This window comes from Chrysochloris asiatica, unplaced genomic scaffold (assembly GCF_000296735.1).
Source record: "Chrysochloris asiatica unplaced genomic scaffold, ChrAsi1.0 scaffold00021, whole genome shotgun sequence".
Classification (NCBI taxonomy): domain Eukaryota; kingdom Metazoa; phylum Chordata; class Mammalia; order Afrosoricida; family Chrysochloridae; genus Chrysochloris; species Chrysochloris asiatica.
This window is the reverse complement of record NW_006408539.1, coordinates 6,420,342-6,436,827: the sequence shown is the minus strand read 5'-3', so window position 1 is coordinate 6,436,827 and position 16,486 is coordinate 6,420,342. Positions and strand designations below refer to the sequence as shown.

General features: G+C 38.1%; 1 protein-coding gene across 1 annotated transcript; it reads left to right on the top strand.

Annotated features, from left to right (window-relative positions):
- Positions 1-1,389: 1,389 nt before the first annotated feature.
- STARD6 (StAR-related lipid transfer (START) domain containing 6) lies at positions 1,390-13,812 on the top strand. The gene is made up of 6 exons (XM_006837565.1): positions 1,390-1,479; positions 1,668-1,717; positions 3,991-4,117; positions 6,944-7,061; positions 10,322-10,415; positions 13,611-13,812. The coding sequence occupies exons 1-6, from the start codon at positions 1,390-1,392 to the stop codon at positions 13,810-13,812; spliced, it is 681 nt and encodes a 226-aa protein (XP_006837628.1).
- Positions 13,813-16,486: the final 2,674 nt, after the last annotated feature.

The window sequence follows — 16,486 nt, the reverse complement described above, 5'->3', positions numbered from 1 at the left end:
CTGCTCTCGGTGGCATTGACTCTGATGTCATTGAGCACTGGCCCTGGTCGTTAATAGCCATGGGGGAATTGGAATCCCGCTCTTTTTTCGTCACATTCAGAACAGAAGCAGAACCCTTCTGCTTTTTAAAAAAAAAAAAAAAACTAGTATTAAAAAAACTCAAATGTTTTTGTAATAACTACCACAGTACCTAATCCTGTGTAAGAGTTCAGCTCAAAAAAAAAAAAAAAAAGAAAGAAACAAAAACCAGTTGTCAGGTCGAGTCCTGTGCTTTCAATAGAATTGACTTGAACTTGCTCCTCTCTGAGAAGTGGCATTTAAGCAAAATACCAATTAAAAAGAGTCAATTATGTGAACATATTGGGAAAGAGTGTTCCAAATACAAAGACGCTGAGGTAGGAAACTGCTCAGTTGTATGTGAGGAGTCCATGTGATTGGAGCTAACTGGGTGAGAAGAGAGGAAGGCGGTGCTTTTGGAAAGGAAGCCAGGGGCCAGATCTGATACTCCTGAAAAGATTGCAGTGATTACAGGAGAAAAGAGGCATAATTAAGTTGTCAAAGATAATGATTGTGGAATAACTTCTGGTGTGGCACTGTAGAATAAGCACTGGACTGATAAACACAAGGTCAGCAGTTCAAACCCAATAGGCACTCCTCAGAAACCCTCGTTACAAGTGGGAATCAACTCCATGGCACCTAACAACAACAATAATTACATGTGCTATAGGATAAGCAGTGAACTGCAAACCATAAGATCAGCTGCTCCTCATAAGAAAAATGAGGCTTTCAGCCTCCATAAAGACTTACAGCCTTGGACATCCTATATGGGGTCACCATGAGTCCGAACTGACTGGACAGCACCCAACATGGGTAGGACAGTGGAGTGCATTATCTCCTTTACTCCTCACACTAATTGCATAAGGCAGGTATTTTACCAGTTTACAACATGAGGACAAGAGGAACTCAGAAATGGTAAGCAACTTGCTTTCCACAGTAGATAAAGTGGCAGAGCCCAGGTCTCTGGTGTCTCAAGTCTGTGCTCTCTCCACTAGACCACAGTTCCGCATTTGAAAGACTGTAAGGCTCTCCTTCATACATGCATCCCTTCAATAAATAATGGTTACCCAGGGAGTACTGGTGTGGTTCTGTAGGAGCACTGGACTGCTAACTGCAAGGCCCACTCTTCAAACCCACCAACCATTCCTTGGAAATCCTAAACATGGTCGCTGTGAATCAAAACTGACTTGACAGCACTTAACAACAGCAATTACTATGTGCCATCCTATAGAAATAGTATTAATAGTATGAGAATGGGATATGGCTTGGTATCATTTCTTTTCATAAGATTACACTCTTATCAGTCATTTGCTTTTAAAACTTTGCAGGTAGATGGACTATAAAGCAATTGCCCAGCAAACTGCTCAAGAAGTTTTAGGTTACAGTGAAGATACAACAGGCTGGAAAGTGGTGAAAACTTCAGTAAGAAAACTAATAGATTATCAGAGTTTTTTAATGAAATTGGTTCATTATAAAAACTTAAAAACATTTTTTTTCTTTTCCCAGCCATACCCTAGAATATGTATTGTTCTTTTGCTTTTGTTTGTTTCATTTTCATTTTTTCTGTATCTCACAGCTAATTTATTTGTGGGTTTTTATTCCCCTTTGAGAAAAAGATAACCATTTCCAGCAAGGCATCTAAAAAATTCAATGGAAATATGTGAGTACAATTTCCTATTTACAAGGATTGCTTTTAAAATTCAACACTGCCTCATTGACTCTAGCAAATTGATAATGATCAGGAAATAGACGTGAACTATAAAGTCATTAGATTGAAATGTAATATTAATGAAAAAAGAATTATGCTTTTTAATCGTTTATTTTCAAACATGAAGATAATCAGGAAAAACAAAATTCTTCCTGTCAAATAGTTCAGTAAGATAGTTCAATAAGTATGTTGTTAGGTAGTTCATATAGGAACACAGCAGCAACAAAAATTAATATTTTTGAAAAACAATGAAATGTAAAAAGAATTACTGTAAAAAGCATATGGGTATTTTCTTGCTAATGTTATGTTTTTATTGGCCTTCAAACTCTTCATCTTTTCATTAAATGAATCACTAAAAAGTAAAGTTTATTTCCTCACTTAATTTCTTTTGCTGTTTTTCTGTAAGCTGCTTTCAAAGGACAGTTTGAAGATTTCAAGTACAAGTACAAGTACACTTAGGGAATTGTGCTGATCTCTTCTAACCTTGTTTTTTAGAATTGTTCATTTATTGCTCATGCTGTCACATTACTGACATCAGATAACCTTCTGTTATTTAGCAGTTCGTTATTGAGCAAGCTTGTTAAATTCCTTTTCTTGTTGGAGTCTGATATTCTTTCAACTCACTCATTTTGTGGTTCTTGCTCTTTTTTGCATCTGACTTGAATTTACTTGCATGTTAAGAAGTTCTGATAGCATCGTGGCGTACAAGTCAGGCGCTAACCTCAGTATCAGCAGTATGAAACTACCAACCACTCCACTGGAGAAAAAAATGAGGCTTTTTCAGTCCTGTAAAGATTGACAGCCTCAGAAACCCTATCCGTGGTCCCTATGAGTCAGAGCTGACTCCACTGCACACCACCACCACCACCACCTTGTACGTTAATTCCGTTTTTGACTGTAGGATAAAGCAGCTGGTCTGCTTTCTCACTTTCATTTTAACAGTTAGAGAGATGATCTCTACCTTTGTTATCTAAACAGGTCCCTGGGTGGCACAATTTGCACTAACTACTAATTGAAAACTTGGTGCTTCAGAATAAAGGCCTGGCAATCTGTTGCCATACAGATTACAGCCATGCAAACCGTGTGACGCAGTTCTTCCCCGCACCACATGAGTCAGGGCTCAGACTTCATTTTCATTAAATAATTTTCTGCTAAAATAATCTTAATGCAGGCTTCAATACACTATCTTAATACTACCGATGGATAACCAAACCCTCACAGATCTAAGTTACTTGGCCAAATTGTTGATCTTAAACTAAAACTGAGACTAATTCAAACTATGGCCTAAGGGTCAAATCCAGCTCACTGTCTACATCTGTCCAGCCTGCAAGCGAAGCATGGCTTCTATATATTTTTAATGGCTGGAACAAAATCAAAACAAAAATATTTCATATGAGAACTATATGACAATGATATGAAATTCAGTGCCCAGAAATAGTTTTACTGGAACACAGCCATGCTCATTAACTTACACTCCGTTTAGAACAGGTCGCCTCTGCCCCAGCTGATTTGATTCACTGCAGTGGAAGCCTTGTGGCTGCAAGGCCTAAATTATTGACTCTCTGGCCCTCTATCAAAAAGTTTGCCAATGTATACTCTAGCCCACATTATATTCTTCAATTAAGAGTTAGTGCCATAAGGTATAATGCAACTATGTAAACTTCTTATCCATTACTGTTGGTTTATGACCCACACAGCAGCTAAAGGTCATTAGATACATTTTAGAATGGGCACAAATAAAGTGAAAGCAGTTATTTTAAAACAGGCAACTAAAGGAATGCAATTTATAGCTATGTAGGAAAAAAAGAATTTTGAAATAATGAATGCATATTGATTATTGCAAGGAGCTCTGGTAGCATAGTGGTTACGAATCGGGCTGCGAACCTTAAGGTCAGTGGTTCGAAACTACCAGCCACTCCATGGGAGAAAGATAAGGCTGTCTACTCCCGTAAAGATTTACACCCTCGGAAACCCTGTACAGGGTCGCTATGGGTCGGAACCGACTCGATGGCACATAACAACAACAACAATTGATTATTGCAATATATATTTTTTAAAACCTAGCTTTTCCCAACTACATATTAGTCTACTGACATGCTGATATTACCATGAAGAATTTTTACTGTTATTTGCTAAAATAGCATAACACTATACTTTGATAGCATTATGTTTTCAAAGTAGTTTACGTGTTAAATTTTGAATCTTCTCTGTTTTACTAACTATAGCTATCGTGTTGAAGGGATTATTCCACAAACAACAAGTAAACTATCTGAATTTCTCTACCTACCTGATCACAGAGTTACATGGGATAAATCATTGCAAGTCTTCAGTCTGATAAAGAAGATTGATTCGGTAATTGGTTGCTTAATATTGGACTTTTACTGTATTAGTGTACTTTTGGTTGTCTGATATCATAACGATTTGAATTTATTAAACCTATGTTACAGACACTTAGGATTTTATAGATATAAACTGATTTTAAATCTTTATTAAAGCCTTAATGCTCCCCTCTTTTATTAATCCAGGGCTCAGGTCCAGTTAGCTTATTTTGTTTGTAAATGCATACCACTTTCTGAATCTAGTCTGCTGTTTTGGAGATATGTGCTTTTGTTATGAAGGGATTTAGCTCATGGTTTTAATAATAAAAAAAAATAGAGTAAGCACTTCATTAGACTTATCATAAGATAGCAGGAACATTTCAGATATATCTTGTGGTGACTTAAGAAAAGACAGCAAATAGTTTGGGTTTTGTTTTCTAAAGAGTAAAGTATAAAGTAACATCATGCAGATTTTCCGTTTTAAAAGCACTTTAACACATAATATCAGCTTAATAGATCGACATGAAGAGAGAAAAGGAAACAAAAGCGAAAAAAAATGCAAGTACAGGTCTTCGGAGTAGAAAGCTGAAGATACAGAGAGAGGAGAGGAAAGAAAGGAGAATGAGAGGCAACAACAGTTTTGTTGTTGTTGTTGTTACTGTCGAGTTGATGCTGACTCGTAGTGATCCTGTATAGAGTTTCCAAGACAAGACTGGTGGATTTGAACCGCTGACCTGTGGTTAGCAGTCCAGTGCTTATCCTACAGTGTCACACCAGGATTCCAAAGGACAGTGTGAAAGGGGAGAAGGAACAAAACGAAAGCTCAGTATAATGTAAGGGTTGAGTGAAAGCCCAGGAGGAGGGCAACAGTGAAATGAGAGAGGGCCGATACTCCATGGAGAAGAGCGCACAACATAGACCACCACTGTAAAAACACCATCACTGGCTTGGGCCCCATAATGCTCATCTCTAAATGAGCAGTGAAACCCTTCTCCATTCTGGTTAGTGCTTTTGTGGTTTTTGCATATTTGTGTGCCCTCTTGCCAATCTGCTTGTGAGTATCGTGACTTTGTTCCCAACAACCCCTCCCACATAGACAGATGTTTAAGTCTTTTTGAGCAATTTATTCATTCCACGGATACTTTTTTAGCATCGATTTGAGCTACATACTGCTGTTCCAGGCAAGGTCAGCAGTTCAAACCCACCAGCTGCTCCTCGGAAACTCTACACAGAGTGGCTATGAGTCAGAACCAACTCGAAGGCACTTAACATCAATTGTTCCAGGCACTGTGGATACATAAGACAGAAAATGCCCCAGCTTTCACAGAACTTATATTCTATTCAGAAGTAAACAATAAAACCAACATAATGTCAGACAGTGATAACCATTAGGAAGGCTGGGAGTGGTCCGAATGTTAAGTATTCTGAAGGATAATCAAATAGGCAATGAGCAGGAGGAACTACTATAGAAGAGGGTAATCAGGGAAGTCCTCTCTGATGAGGAGCAGGTGAGTAGAAGCCTGACGGCAACATGGAGGCGATGGAAACTGACATGGAAGGAGGAGAGTGTAGCAGGCAGAAGGGAAAGCAACTGCCAAGGCCTTAAGGCTGGAAAGAGTTTGGTAATGTTTAATGAATAGAAAAGCATGTATAGGGCAAGGGAAAGAATGACAGGAGATGAAACTGAAGTTAGAATGGGATATGATGCTTTACGAGCCGCAGAGGTCATGAAAAGAAATAAGTCTATGTTCAGTGGAAAGCCACTTGGAGAGTTTTTTTAAAAGACTGATGTGATTTCTACTTTTAAGGTAAAAAAGTGGAATGGAAATGGATTATAAGAAAGCAACAGTGCAAACAACAAGATCAGTTAAGAGGCCATGATAGAAATCCAAGCGAGAAATGGTGGTGACTTTGGGTTAGGATTGAAAGGTTTTAGTGATACAACCAACAGAACTCACTGGTGGAGGGAAAGAGAAGAGCTAAAGAAGCAGCCTCCAAAAGTAGACTGTGGAGCTGGTTACAAAACTAAAGAAATCTACTTTTGTACACTCACTGAATGGTACACTTAACATTGATGAAATCATGGTATGTAAATTGTATATCAGTAAAGCTGTTTTTAATAAAGAGAGTCCTAGGGTTTTGGCACCACCACCCACCCATCTGTCATATGTCATGCTGTGGTGGCGTGAAGGTTGCTATGATGGTAGAAGCTAGGCCGCAGGTATTTTAAATATCAGTACGGTCACCCAGGGTGAACGGGTTTCCGCAGAGCTTCTGGTCTAAGACAATCAAGGAAGAAGGAAGAGGCAGACCACTTCTGAAAAATTAGCCACTGAAAACCTTATGAATATGTAGAACATTGATACAGTGCTGGAGGATGAACCCCTCAGGTTGGAAGGCACTCAAAATACGACTCTGGGAAAGAAGTACCTTCTCAGAGCAGAGTCAACCTAATGATATATGTGAAGCAAAGCTTTCGGTACCTTCATTTGCTGATGGGGCATGACACAAAATTAGAAGAAACATCTGTAAACATCTGTTCATGATTAGAACATGGAATGTACAAAGTATGAATCTAGGAAAACTGAAAGTTATCAAAAATGAAATGAAACATATAAAGATTGATAACCCAGGCATTAGTGAGCTGAAAAGAGTTCCTATTGAATTCTCTACACTTGCAGTTGAAGATCTAATCCTCCTTTAACACTGAAAATGCAAACTGACCTGATGATAAGGTCTTAAACCTTCAAAGTCCTGCTTTTTCCAAGTAGAGGGCAACCTTGTATGATACAGTTCTTTGGGGATTAAAACAAAAAAATTAAAATAATTGTTGCAATCTTTATGTTTTGATTTGTTGCAGGATACAATGATATGCCATACTATTACACAAAGCTTTGCCCTGGGCTCAATTTCTCCCCGAGACTTTATTGACTTAGTACACATCAAGCACTACGAAGGGAATATAGTGATTATCAGTTGTAAGTTGAAACATTTTGAAATTACTATGTCATTAATAATTTTTCCTTGAACTCATATTTTCACTGGGCTTCTGGTGTGGCGTTGCCAGTTAATACGGTAACTGGTGTTGCCAGTTAATACTGCAACATCAGTTTGGGCTGTTAAGGCCGGCAGTTCTAACTCACCAGCTGCTCCTTGGAAACCCTGTACAGGGTCGCTATGAGTCAGATCCCGACTCGATGGCACTTAGAAAAACAGAAAATATTTTCATTTATTTCCCTTGTTTTTACTTACTCAATGGGACCAATAAAGTTCATGTGTCATGTAGACCAGTCTGATGTTATAGGCACCTTCAGCAGTATCGATTACATCATCCTCACCAGACGACGGCACCTCCTGACTTTGTGGAGCGCTTTCAAACCCTGCAGTACTGAGTTTATAGATGTATACTTGTAAGCTGAGATTTCAAGGTTGTTGCTAGTTAAATGCTGTCAAGTCAGATCTGACTCATTGCAACCCTGTGCAGGGTTTCCAAAGAGCAGCTGGTAGGTTTGAACCACTGACCTTGTGGATAGCAGTCCAAGATATACATTCTAAATAACAAAGAAACAAAACTAAGTGTTGAATATATAATTTTAAATAAAATTTATATATAATATATAATTTTATATTTGAAATGCTTTGAATGGGCATATCCAGTCACTACTGGCAAGATTTGCCCTAGTTGGGTCTTGATATAATATGCTCATGGTATTTTCTTTAAAAATTGAGGTTCTGATATAGTCCTAGTCTTCCCTACAATGCATCACTCTGTAAAACATACAAATGCTTAACCATTTCCTAATTTGCATTATTCAAAACATACCATAAGAATCTTTGGACTCAGAGAACTTAAAAGACCTCATGTTCAAGGGACTTCGGTCAGACAGATACATAATGCCGTATTTCTCATCCATGTTGTTGGTGTTAACTGCTGTCGAGTCAGTTCAACTCAGAGTGACCCTGTATAGGATTTCCGAAGAGTGACGGGTGGGTTTGAACTGCCAAGCTTGTGTTTAGCATTCTACTGCTTATCCTATGGTGCTACGCCAGAACTCCATAGTTCAATTTAATCATATCATTACTATCTGAGTTGCTTCCCCCTACTGTAAGTACTTGGGTGTGGTTCGTGGTTATGAACCACCAAGTCAGTTCCAACTCATATGGACCCTGTAAGTGTTTCCAAGGCTGTAAATCTTTACTGGAGCAGAAAACCTCATCTTCCTCTCTTGGAGAGCCTGGTAGATTCAGACTGCTGACCTTGCTGTTAGCAGCCCCGTCCATAATCCATTATGCTACCAGGCCTCCTTACTTAGAGGCAGGGGCAATTAATTTTGCTAACTTTTATTTTCCAGTGAAGTTTCTGGTCTCTGATATTCCTGTAGTGATCTTGCAGACCAGACTCATACCTTTCCTAAGACATTCAAACTCAGGTTAGCACCATTTGCAGCATACCGTTACGAGCTCATGGTCTTAACTTTCATATTTTTGGTTTAATTTTTTAAGTAAAACAATTATTCACTGTCTACAACACAAAATACATACAGAAGCTGTTATGTGCCAAATTATGAAAGTAGACTGTTTCTCTTATTGTTAGTAGTCAGAGAAGGTAAAAAAAATAACAGGGATAAAAATCACTGTAGAAGTAATCAGTCGCTTGGTCACAAACCACAACTGAATTTGCTCTAAGTAATTTCCTTTAAAGGAATCTTTGATGAACACTGAGTTTTCTTCTTAATGTTTCTTTTTTTCTCTGTACCTAACTACACATCTTACTATGCACCTTGCTTAAAAAAAATTTTTTTTTAATACACATTGCATGCAGTATCTTACTACTGAGGAAACTGAGGTTCCCAGAAATTAAGCAGTTAAGAAGACACATAGCTAATAAGTAGCTGACCCAGAATTAAAACTCACGCCTTTTTGATTCTCCAAAATCTGTACTAATTACCATACTATATGTTTCATGAAAAAGCCCAGACTGTCTGTGTAAATTAACACATTAAAAAAGAGTGACAAACATAATCTTCATTTTTAAATAAAGGGAAAAAAAAAGTGTTTCAATATCACCCCTGTTGAGCACCATGTTGTCATTACCAACATAACAAGCTCTGTTGAGATAGATGATGATGTAGGTCAACTGGTTGAAAATGGGGAAGTAATTGCACCATTTCGGGCTCTAAGCTGCCACTTCACAACATACTCCCCCAAGAATTGAGAGTTTATTTTGAAATCACAAGAAAAGCCATCTTATTTGACAAGAGCAGAATCCAGTTGCAAAGAAGGAACAAATAACTTTTTTTTTTTTTTTTTAGAAAGGGTGTGTGTATGAACATCATAAACTTAATAGTCAAATTACCTCCTCTACATTCACACAGCGTAGTGGTTACCAGTTGGGCTGCTAACCTCAAGGTCAGCAGTTTGAAACTACCAGCTGTTCTGCAGGAGAAAGAAGAGACTTTCTGCTCCCATAAAGATTTACAGCCTCGGAAACCCTGTGCAGGGTCGCTATGAGTCAGAGCCGACTCCACAGCACAGAGTCCCAAAACTCTACTGATATCTCACATTTTCAGGTTAGCTTAGAACTTTGACAGAAGGCAAGGGACAGGTCAGAGGAATGTAGAAGAGGTTAAACTATCTTGATAAAACTTACAAGTACTTTAAATATATTTTTTAAAACATAATTGATAAAAATCCACAATCCTACTGCTATCCTGATAGAAGTCTTCTTTATAATTCCTTCAAATCTCAGAGAGTAATTAAATGATGCTTGAACATTTTTCCTTCATAAAAAAAGGTAGCAGCATCTTTAGAAATACCAGCCAGCATTAAAAAGTATAAGAAGACAATAATGCCATGCTGGGATTTTTTCATTTTTAGCTCACTTGCACATTCGTATGCACAAACACATTGTTGCTGAGTTCTGTCCAGTCAGTTCCAACTCACAGTGGTACTGTATAGGGTTTCTGAGGCTGTAAATCTTTGCAGGAGCTGAAAACCTCACCTTCCTCCTACAGAGCAGCTGGTAAGCTAAAACCACCGGCCCTGTCGTTTGCAGTCCAGCGCTTATCCTACAGAGTCACTGAACTCCCCAAACATACATACATATACATGTATTAAACTAATGTTAATGTTGATAATAAATAAACTGAATAATAGATCATACCTTGTTTTAAAATATGCTACTGGAATTAGAGTTTTTCATCAACAGGTTTCATTTTAATTTTTTTGAATCACTTAGCTAATAGTGTGGATGTTCCAGAATATCCTCCATCTTCAAATTATATCCGTGGTCATAACCATCCTTGTGGCTATGTTTGTTCACCTCTGCGAGAGTAAGTGTTATTTGCATTTATTTTAATAGTTTTCTATTTCAGGTTTTTCATTTGTCCACTAAATGATTCTTGGTTCATCAATAGAAATACAAGTATATGCCAATATATTCTGTTGGGGGAGGGGAGGAGTTGTTCCTAAATGCAATTTTTTAAATATTTTAAATAATTGTTTATATATTAAATATAATCAGAATGGTTACTTCCCTATAAAGTATAATTTGAGGTTGTTGGTAATAATCTCTCTCTCATACACACACACACACACACACACACACACACACACACAATTTCTCCTTAGGTAAACTTTACTAATGATGTTTAATGATTCTCTGTTAAAGTCACTTCTATGAATTGAGGATTTTTTTCTGAATTAAAAAGAAGATTTCCCTGAAATTATAACACACACGTATCAGCGATTAACACTCTACCTTGCATAACTTCTCTCCAATCATCTGTCTGCTGAGAGCCATATTGAAAACCTAAGACATATTATCAGGAACAATGATATTCTCTAGTAAAAATTAGAAAAGGTTTTCTCTCAACTATGTGAAGCTCTAGTAAATTCACAGCGTGATTCAAGACCATATATACTGCTCTTAAGTATTCTGAATGTAGCCCATTTGAAGCACTTAGAGTTAACTTTGCATAGAGAATATAAAGAACTGCACATCCAAATTGCTGGTGGGAGCAGTGTCCTCATACCCAAGAAAAGGATTCTGTAAAACTGTGTTGCCCCATGTATTTTCAACTGAATGTTAAAATGTTTCATAAGTTTAAATTGATGAAAAGAGTGCAATTCTAACGTACTGTAAATATTGATTATTTTTTAAGATGGCGAGATGACATATATATATATATATATATATGTATATATCCAATAGAATCTAAATACCATAGCAACTTGCAACCAACCACTAATTATTTCAAAATGCATACAAACGGAATCAGAAAATTTCCAGCATTTGTTTCTTCCTTGAACACACTTCTATTCTTTATCCCTCACATTTGATTCTAACAGAATATATTTTATGCTTTCATGTCTTTTATTAGCCACCTATCATTCCCTGCAACAAAAATATGGATTTAACTTAGCATTTTTAACTTTTCTTTTCTGTGGACAGAATAGCTAAGTTAAAAAATACATAAGCCTGACAGATGAAACTATCATTACACAGTGATCAAAATAAAAAACACATATTAAGATTTTTGCTAAATAATTATTAAACATAAGAAGCAAACTTATGGGAAATACAGCTTTTATTATTAGCAAAACAAAGATGGCACTTACTATGTGTCAGACACTGTTATAAACAGTTTATATATATTGACTCATCTGAAACACACAATAACCCTTTGTTGTTGAAGTAGGTAGAATTGCTATCCACATTTTGCACTAAAACAAAAGGAAGCCTAGAGACCTTAATTAACCTGGTTGACATCACCCATAGGAATATCTAAGCTGGCCTTCAAATCAAGGCAGATCGGTTGCTGGGTTCATGCTTCTAATCATCACGCTCCTTTAACAGTGGCTGTATGTTACTTATTAATAAAGCAAGATAGTGTTCAGCATCAATATGTAGTCCTGCTTTTCATTTTTGTAGATAGAAACTGAGACATTTTCCTCAAATAGACAATGGCTTAAATGGAAGCAGAATAACTTCATGAGTATCACTCAACCCCTTGGACTTGTCCAGTGTTATATACCAAAAATTACACATTGGTCTATCATCCAAAAATATTTTTAATGACCTATCAGCTGACAACTCAGTGAGATGCTTCAATTTTGTTGAAACAAAGAGCTGAAAACATAGTACATAAAAGAATTCTGTTGTCCCCAGGCATCAGTTGTTCACTTTCTCAACGCACTTCCAACAGATCAAATTTTCTCTTTTGACATCTCCAAGATTTTTATATGCAAAGGTATAGCACTATAGTACTGTCAGGGACTAGGACAGAGAAAGAAAGGTGACTGTGAACAGGCAGGAGGACAGGAACCAACTTCGTCCCCTCAGAGCCTTATTCTCAGATCAGTGAAGATTTGAAAATGTGTGCCTTCAGAAGTATTCATCCATCCGTACCCCTTGAAAAGACTGTACCTGCTCCAATTGGGTTAGAGTATAAAATACTGCAATCTCCTAAGGCAACTTGGAATATTTCAAAATGTTCAGTGCACTAAATCTTTGACTTAGAGATGGTAAGTATTTACAGAAAATTAATATATTATAAAGACGATGCAGCCTGATTTATAGTAGCAAAAAGTGAGAACCAACGTAAATGACAGTCAATGAGGGGGTGATGAAGTAGAGTATGAAAGACTATATACAACCATAGAAAAACAAGCAAGTCACGTATCAACAAAAACGAAGTGTATGAAATGCTATTAAGAAAAAAGAAAACCAGTTTCATAAAAATGAATTATTGCTCTTGTTGTCAAGTGCCATAGAATAGGTTTGGACTCATAATGAGGGATTTCATGAAGCAGCTGGTGGTTTTGAAAAATGTATATGTGGATATGATGAGGTATATACACATATAGGAATCCTGGTGTGGTGCTGTGGGTTCATGCGCTGAACTGCAAAGTCCAACTTGATGGCATTAACAACAACAGCAACATACACATAAATGTACATAATGTATGCTATCTTTGGTGTCCTGGTCTGGCACTGTAGGATAAATACTGGACTGCTAACCACAGAGTCAGCAGTTCAAACCCACCAGTCACTCCTAGGAAACTATTCAGGTTGCTGTGCATTAAAATCAACTCTATTGCGTTTAACAACATAGTCTTTGGAGTTCTGGTGCAGTGCTGTAGATAAGCACTGGGAACTGCTAACCGCAAGGTGTGCTGTTCAAACCCACCAGCCACGCCTCAGAAACCCTACATAGGGTTGCTATGAGTCAGAACCAACTCAATGACAACAACAATCTTAAAATCTCTCTACCTTTTTCTTCCCTTCATTAACTATGTATTTACCCTTTGGTACATGGTTCAGACTCATCAGCCACTTCTTGAAAACCCTATACAGAGTTGCTATGAGTTGGAACCGACTCAATGGCACTTAGCAACAACATGCCCTATGAAGGGAAATCAATTGTGAAAACACAAGAATCCTGCTTCCTCTAGCCTTGTAAATTTCATAGGTAAACTTCAGAAATCTTTATCTTTTTTCAATTTCTTCCTTTGTTTGTTTCCAGGAACCCAGCACATTCTAAACTAGTGATGTTTGTCCAGACAGAACTGAGAGGAAAACTGTCGCCATCGGTAATTGAAGCAACCATGCCTTCTACCTTAATAAGTGTCATGTACAATGTGAAAGATGGAATAAAGGCACTCAGAAATACACCAGAATGTTCAGCCCATCAAAAGGCTCATGCATCATGCCTGAAGAAGAAATGAGGCCATTCTGCTAGAAAATCATGTGCACAGATTCCTTCCAAGTCAGTGTGCATAAATGCTGCTAAACTCTCCTAGGCAGGATTCTTACACAGATTATTGATGGTACTTTGTGAAACTGTGAACTCATGGTTGTACAAGATAACAGCAATAAATATAGTTTTTAATCTCAGATAAGAATGATGTTTAATAACAATTATACTGAATACATCTGTATGTTTTGCTTTTTTTCTTGACGACTCTCTGAATAAGATAAAGCAAATAGTCAGAAGTCAGTGTTAATTAACATCTTTAATTAAAGATCAAAGTACATTTTAAATCATTTTTCTCTTTACTTACTGCTTAGGTTGAGAGCTAAAGGAAACACAGACATAAAAATTGAAAGGAATTCAGCTGGAATACAGGACTAACGACATTTAGAATTTAAAATTAAGCAAGTCATGAATCAACTTCTGCATCTGGCCTAGATGTAATTGCTCCATTCCTCTTAACTCTGAAAATCTGCAGCCACACACAGCAAGTAACCACAGGGAGATCTAAAGCATAGGAAAGAAGGTGGCAGATTGTCTAGTGATCTTGTTACTTGAGGAACAACATAGAAGTGAATTCTCTGTGTTTTTTGATTGTCTCATACACCCTGGACAGAGCACTGCAGAAGGCTCTGTACCAAAACCATCGACAGATTCTGACAAAAAATATTCCCTCTGGCCATAAAAACCCACTGTGATGGTCGATTCTGGAGTCCTGGTGCGGTGCTGTGGGTTAATGTGCTGGACTGAAAGATCAATTTGAACCACAAGGTTGGTGGTTCAAACCCACCAGCCGCTCCTTGGAAGCCTTATACAGGGTCGCTATGAGTCGGAACTAACTCAATGGCATGTAACAACAACAACAATCGAGTCTGATTCACAGCAACCACATAGGATAGAGTAGAACTGCCTCCTAGGGTTTCCACAGCTGTAAATCTACCGAAGCAGATAGCCTTTTACACAGGTCAGCTTAGGTGCCAAGTGCCGAGCTTTCAGTTGTTAAGTGCTGCTGAGTTACTTACTACTCACAGCGACACACCCTGTATAGGTTTCCGAGGCGTGGCTGGTGAGCTTGAACCACCAACCCAATAATTAGCCCACTGTGCCACCAGGGTTCCTTCCAGAAAAAGGAAAGTTTAACAGAAAATACCACCCCCCTCTGCCCACCAAGCACCAACCGAAAGGCCCCCTCCCTATTTTCAATAGGGCAGATCTGGGATATCTTCCACCACTCTCTCCCCCCACCCATGGAGGCAGGCTGCTGATGTTTGTTGTTAAGTGCCATGTTGGTACCAACACACAGTGACATTGTATAGTGTTTCAGACAAGTGACAGGTGGGTTTGAACCACCGACCTTTCGATTCAAACCAATCTTATAGTCACGTGCTTATCCTATAGCGTCACACCAGGACTCTTATGTTGTTGTTAAGTGCTGTCGAGTAGGTTCTGACCCATAGTGACCCTGTATAGGGTTTCCGAGGAGTGACTAGTGAGTTTGAACCACCAACTTTGTGGTTCAAACCAGCTTTGCAGTCTAGGGTGCTAACCCACAACGCCAGACCTCTGGTGTTGCTGGGGCTGAAGAGGGAGGTAATCGTCCATCTTCTACCAGGCAGAGCATCAGATTCCACCTCCAGCTGGTCAAGCAGTTTTCATCCTCTTTCTGGCAAAAGCAGATGATGATGCTCAGACTTCCTGCTGGGATAGTCTCGGTGAGATCCTGTGGCAAAATGAGCACTCCCGGATTGCTGCTACACGGTTTACAACAAAGGCCAAAGCACAGCTAGCCACTGCTTCCTCTCACCCCTTAAGCCCTTCCACCTTCCTGTCTGCAGGGCCAAGCAGGAGCCTCCCACCATCAAGACCTTAATGTTTTTTGTGTAGCATCAGATTTTGACAAAGCTATTCTGTCTGCTGTCACCTCGGCTCCCTTTGCAAGGAATCGTTTTATCGATTTTTCATACTGTCACTTTCAAGCTGTTTCTGAATTGGGCCTAAAGTTGTGTATCTTGTAGACAGCACATAAACTGATCATTGTTTTAAAATCCTTTGTGCATGCTCTGCCTTTTGATTGGAGAGTTTAATTCCTTTACATTTAATGTAATAAATGGTAAGGAAGGACTTCTGTGATTTTGCTTTTTCTTATGCTTTTTTTGTGACAAGTGAAAGTTTACAGGGCAGATGATCAGTTTTACATTCAACAAGTCATATTTTATTTAATTGCAATGATTACCATCCCCTCCATGTACCAACATTATTATAATTATTATTATTATTATTATTTTATGTACACCTACCACACTCCCCTGGCTTTTGGTTATCTAGGAATGTCTTAATTTTGCCCTCACTTTTAAAAGATAGTTTTTCTGGATACAGAATTATTCGCTGACAGTTCTTTTCTTTAAGCACTTTAAATGTGTGGAATGCACTGCCTTCTAGCCTCCAAGTTTCTGAGAAGAAATCAGCATTTAGTCTTATTTAGGATTGTATGTAATAATCAACTATCAACATTCACAGAAGCAGCAGTCAAGAGATCAGACAACGTATTGCACTAGGCAAACTGCTGCACAGGAACTTTTTAAAGTGTTGAAGAGCAAAGATGTCAGCGTGAGGACTAAGATGCACCTGACCTAAGCCATGGTATTTTC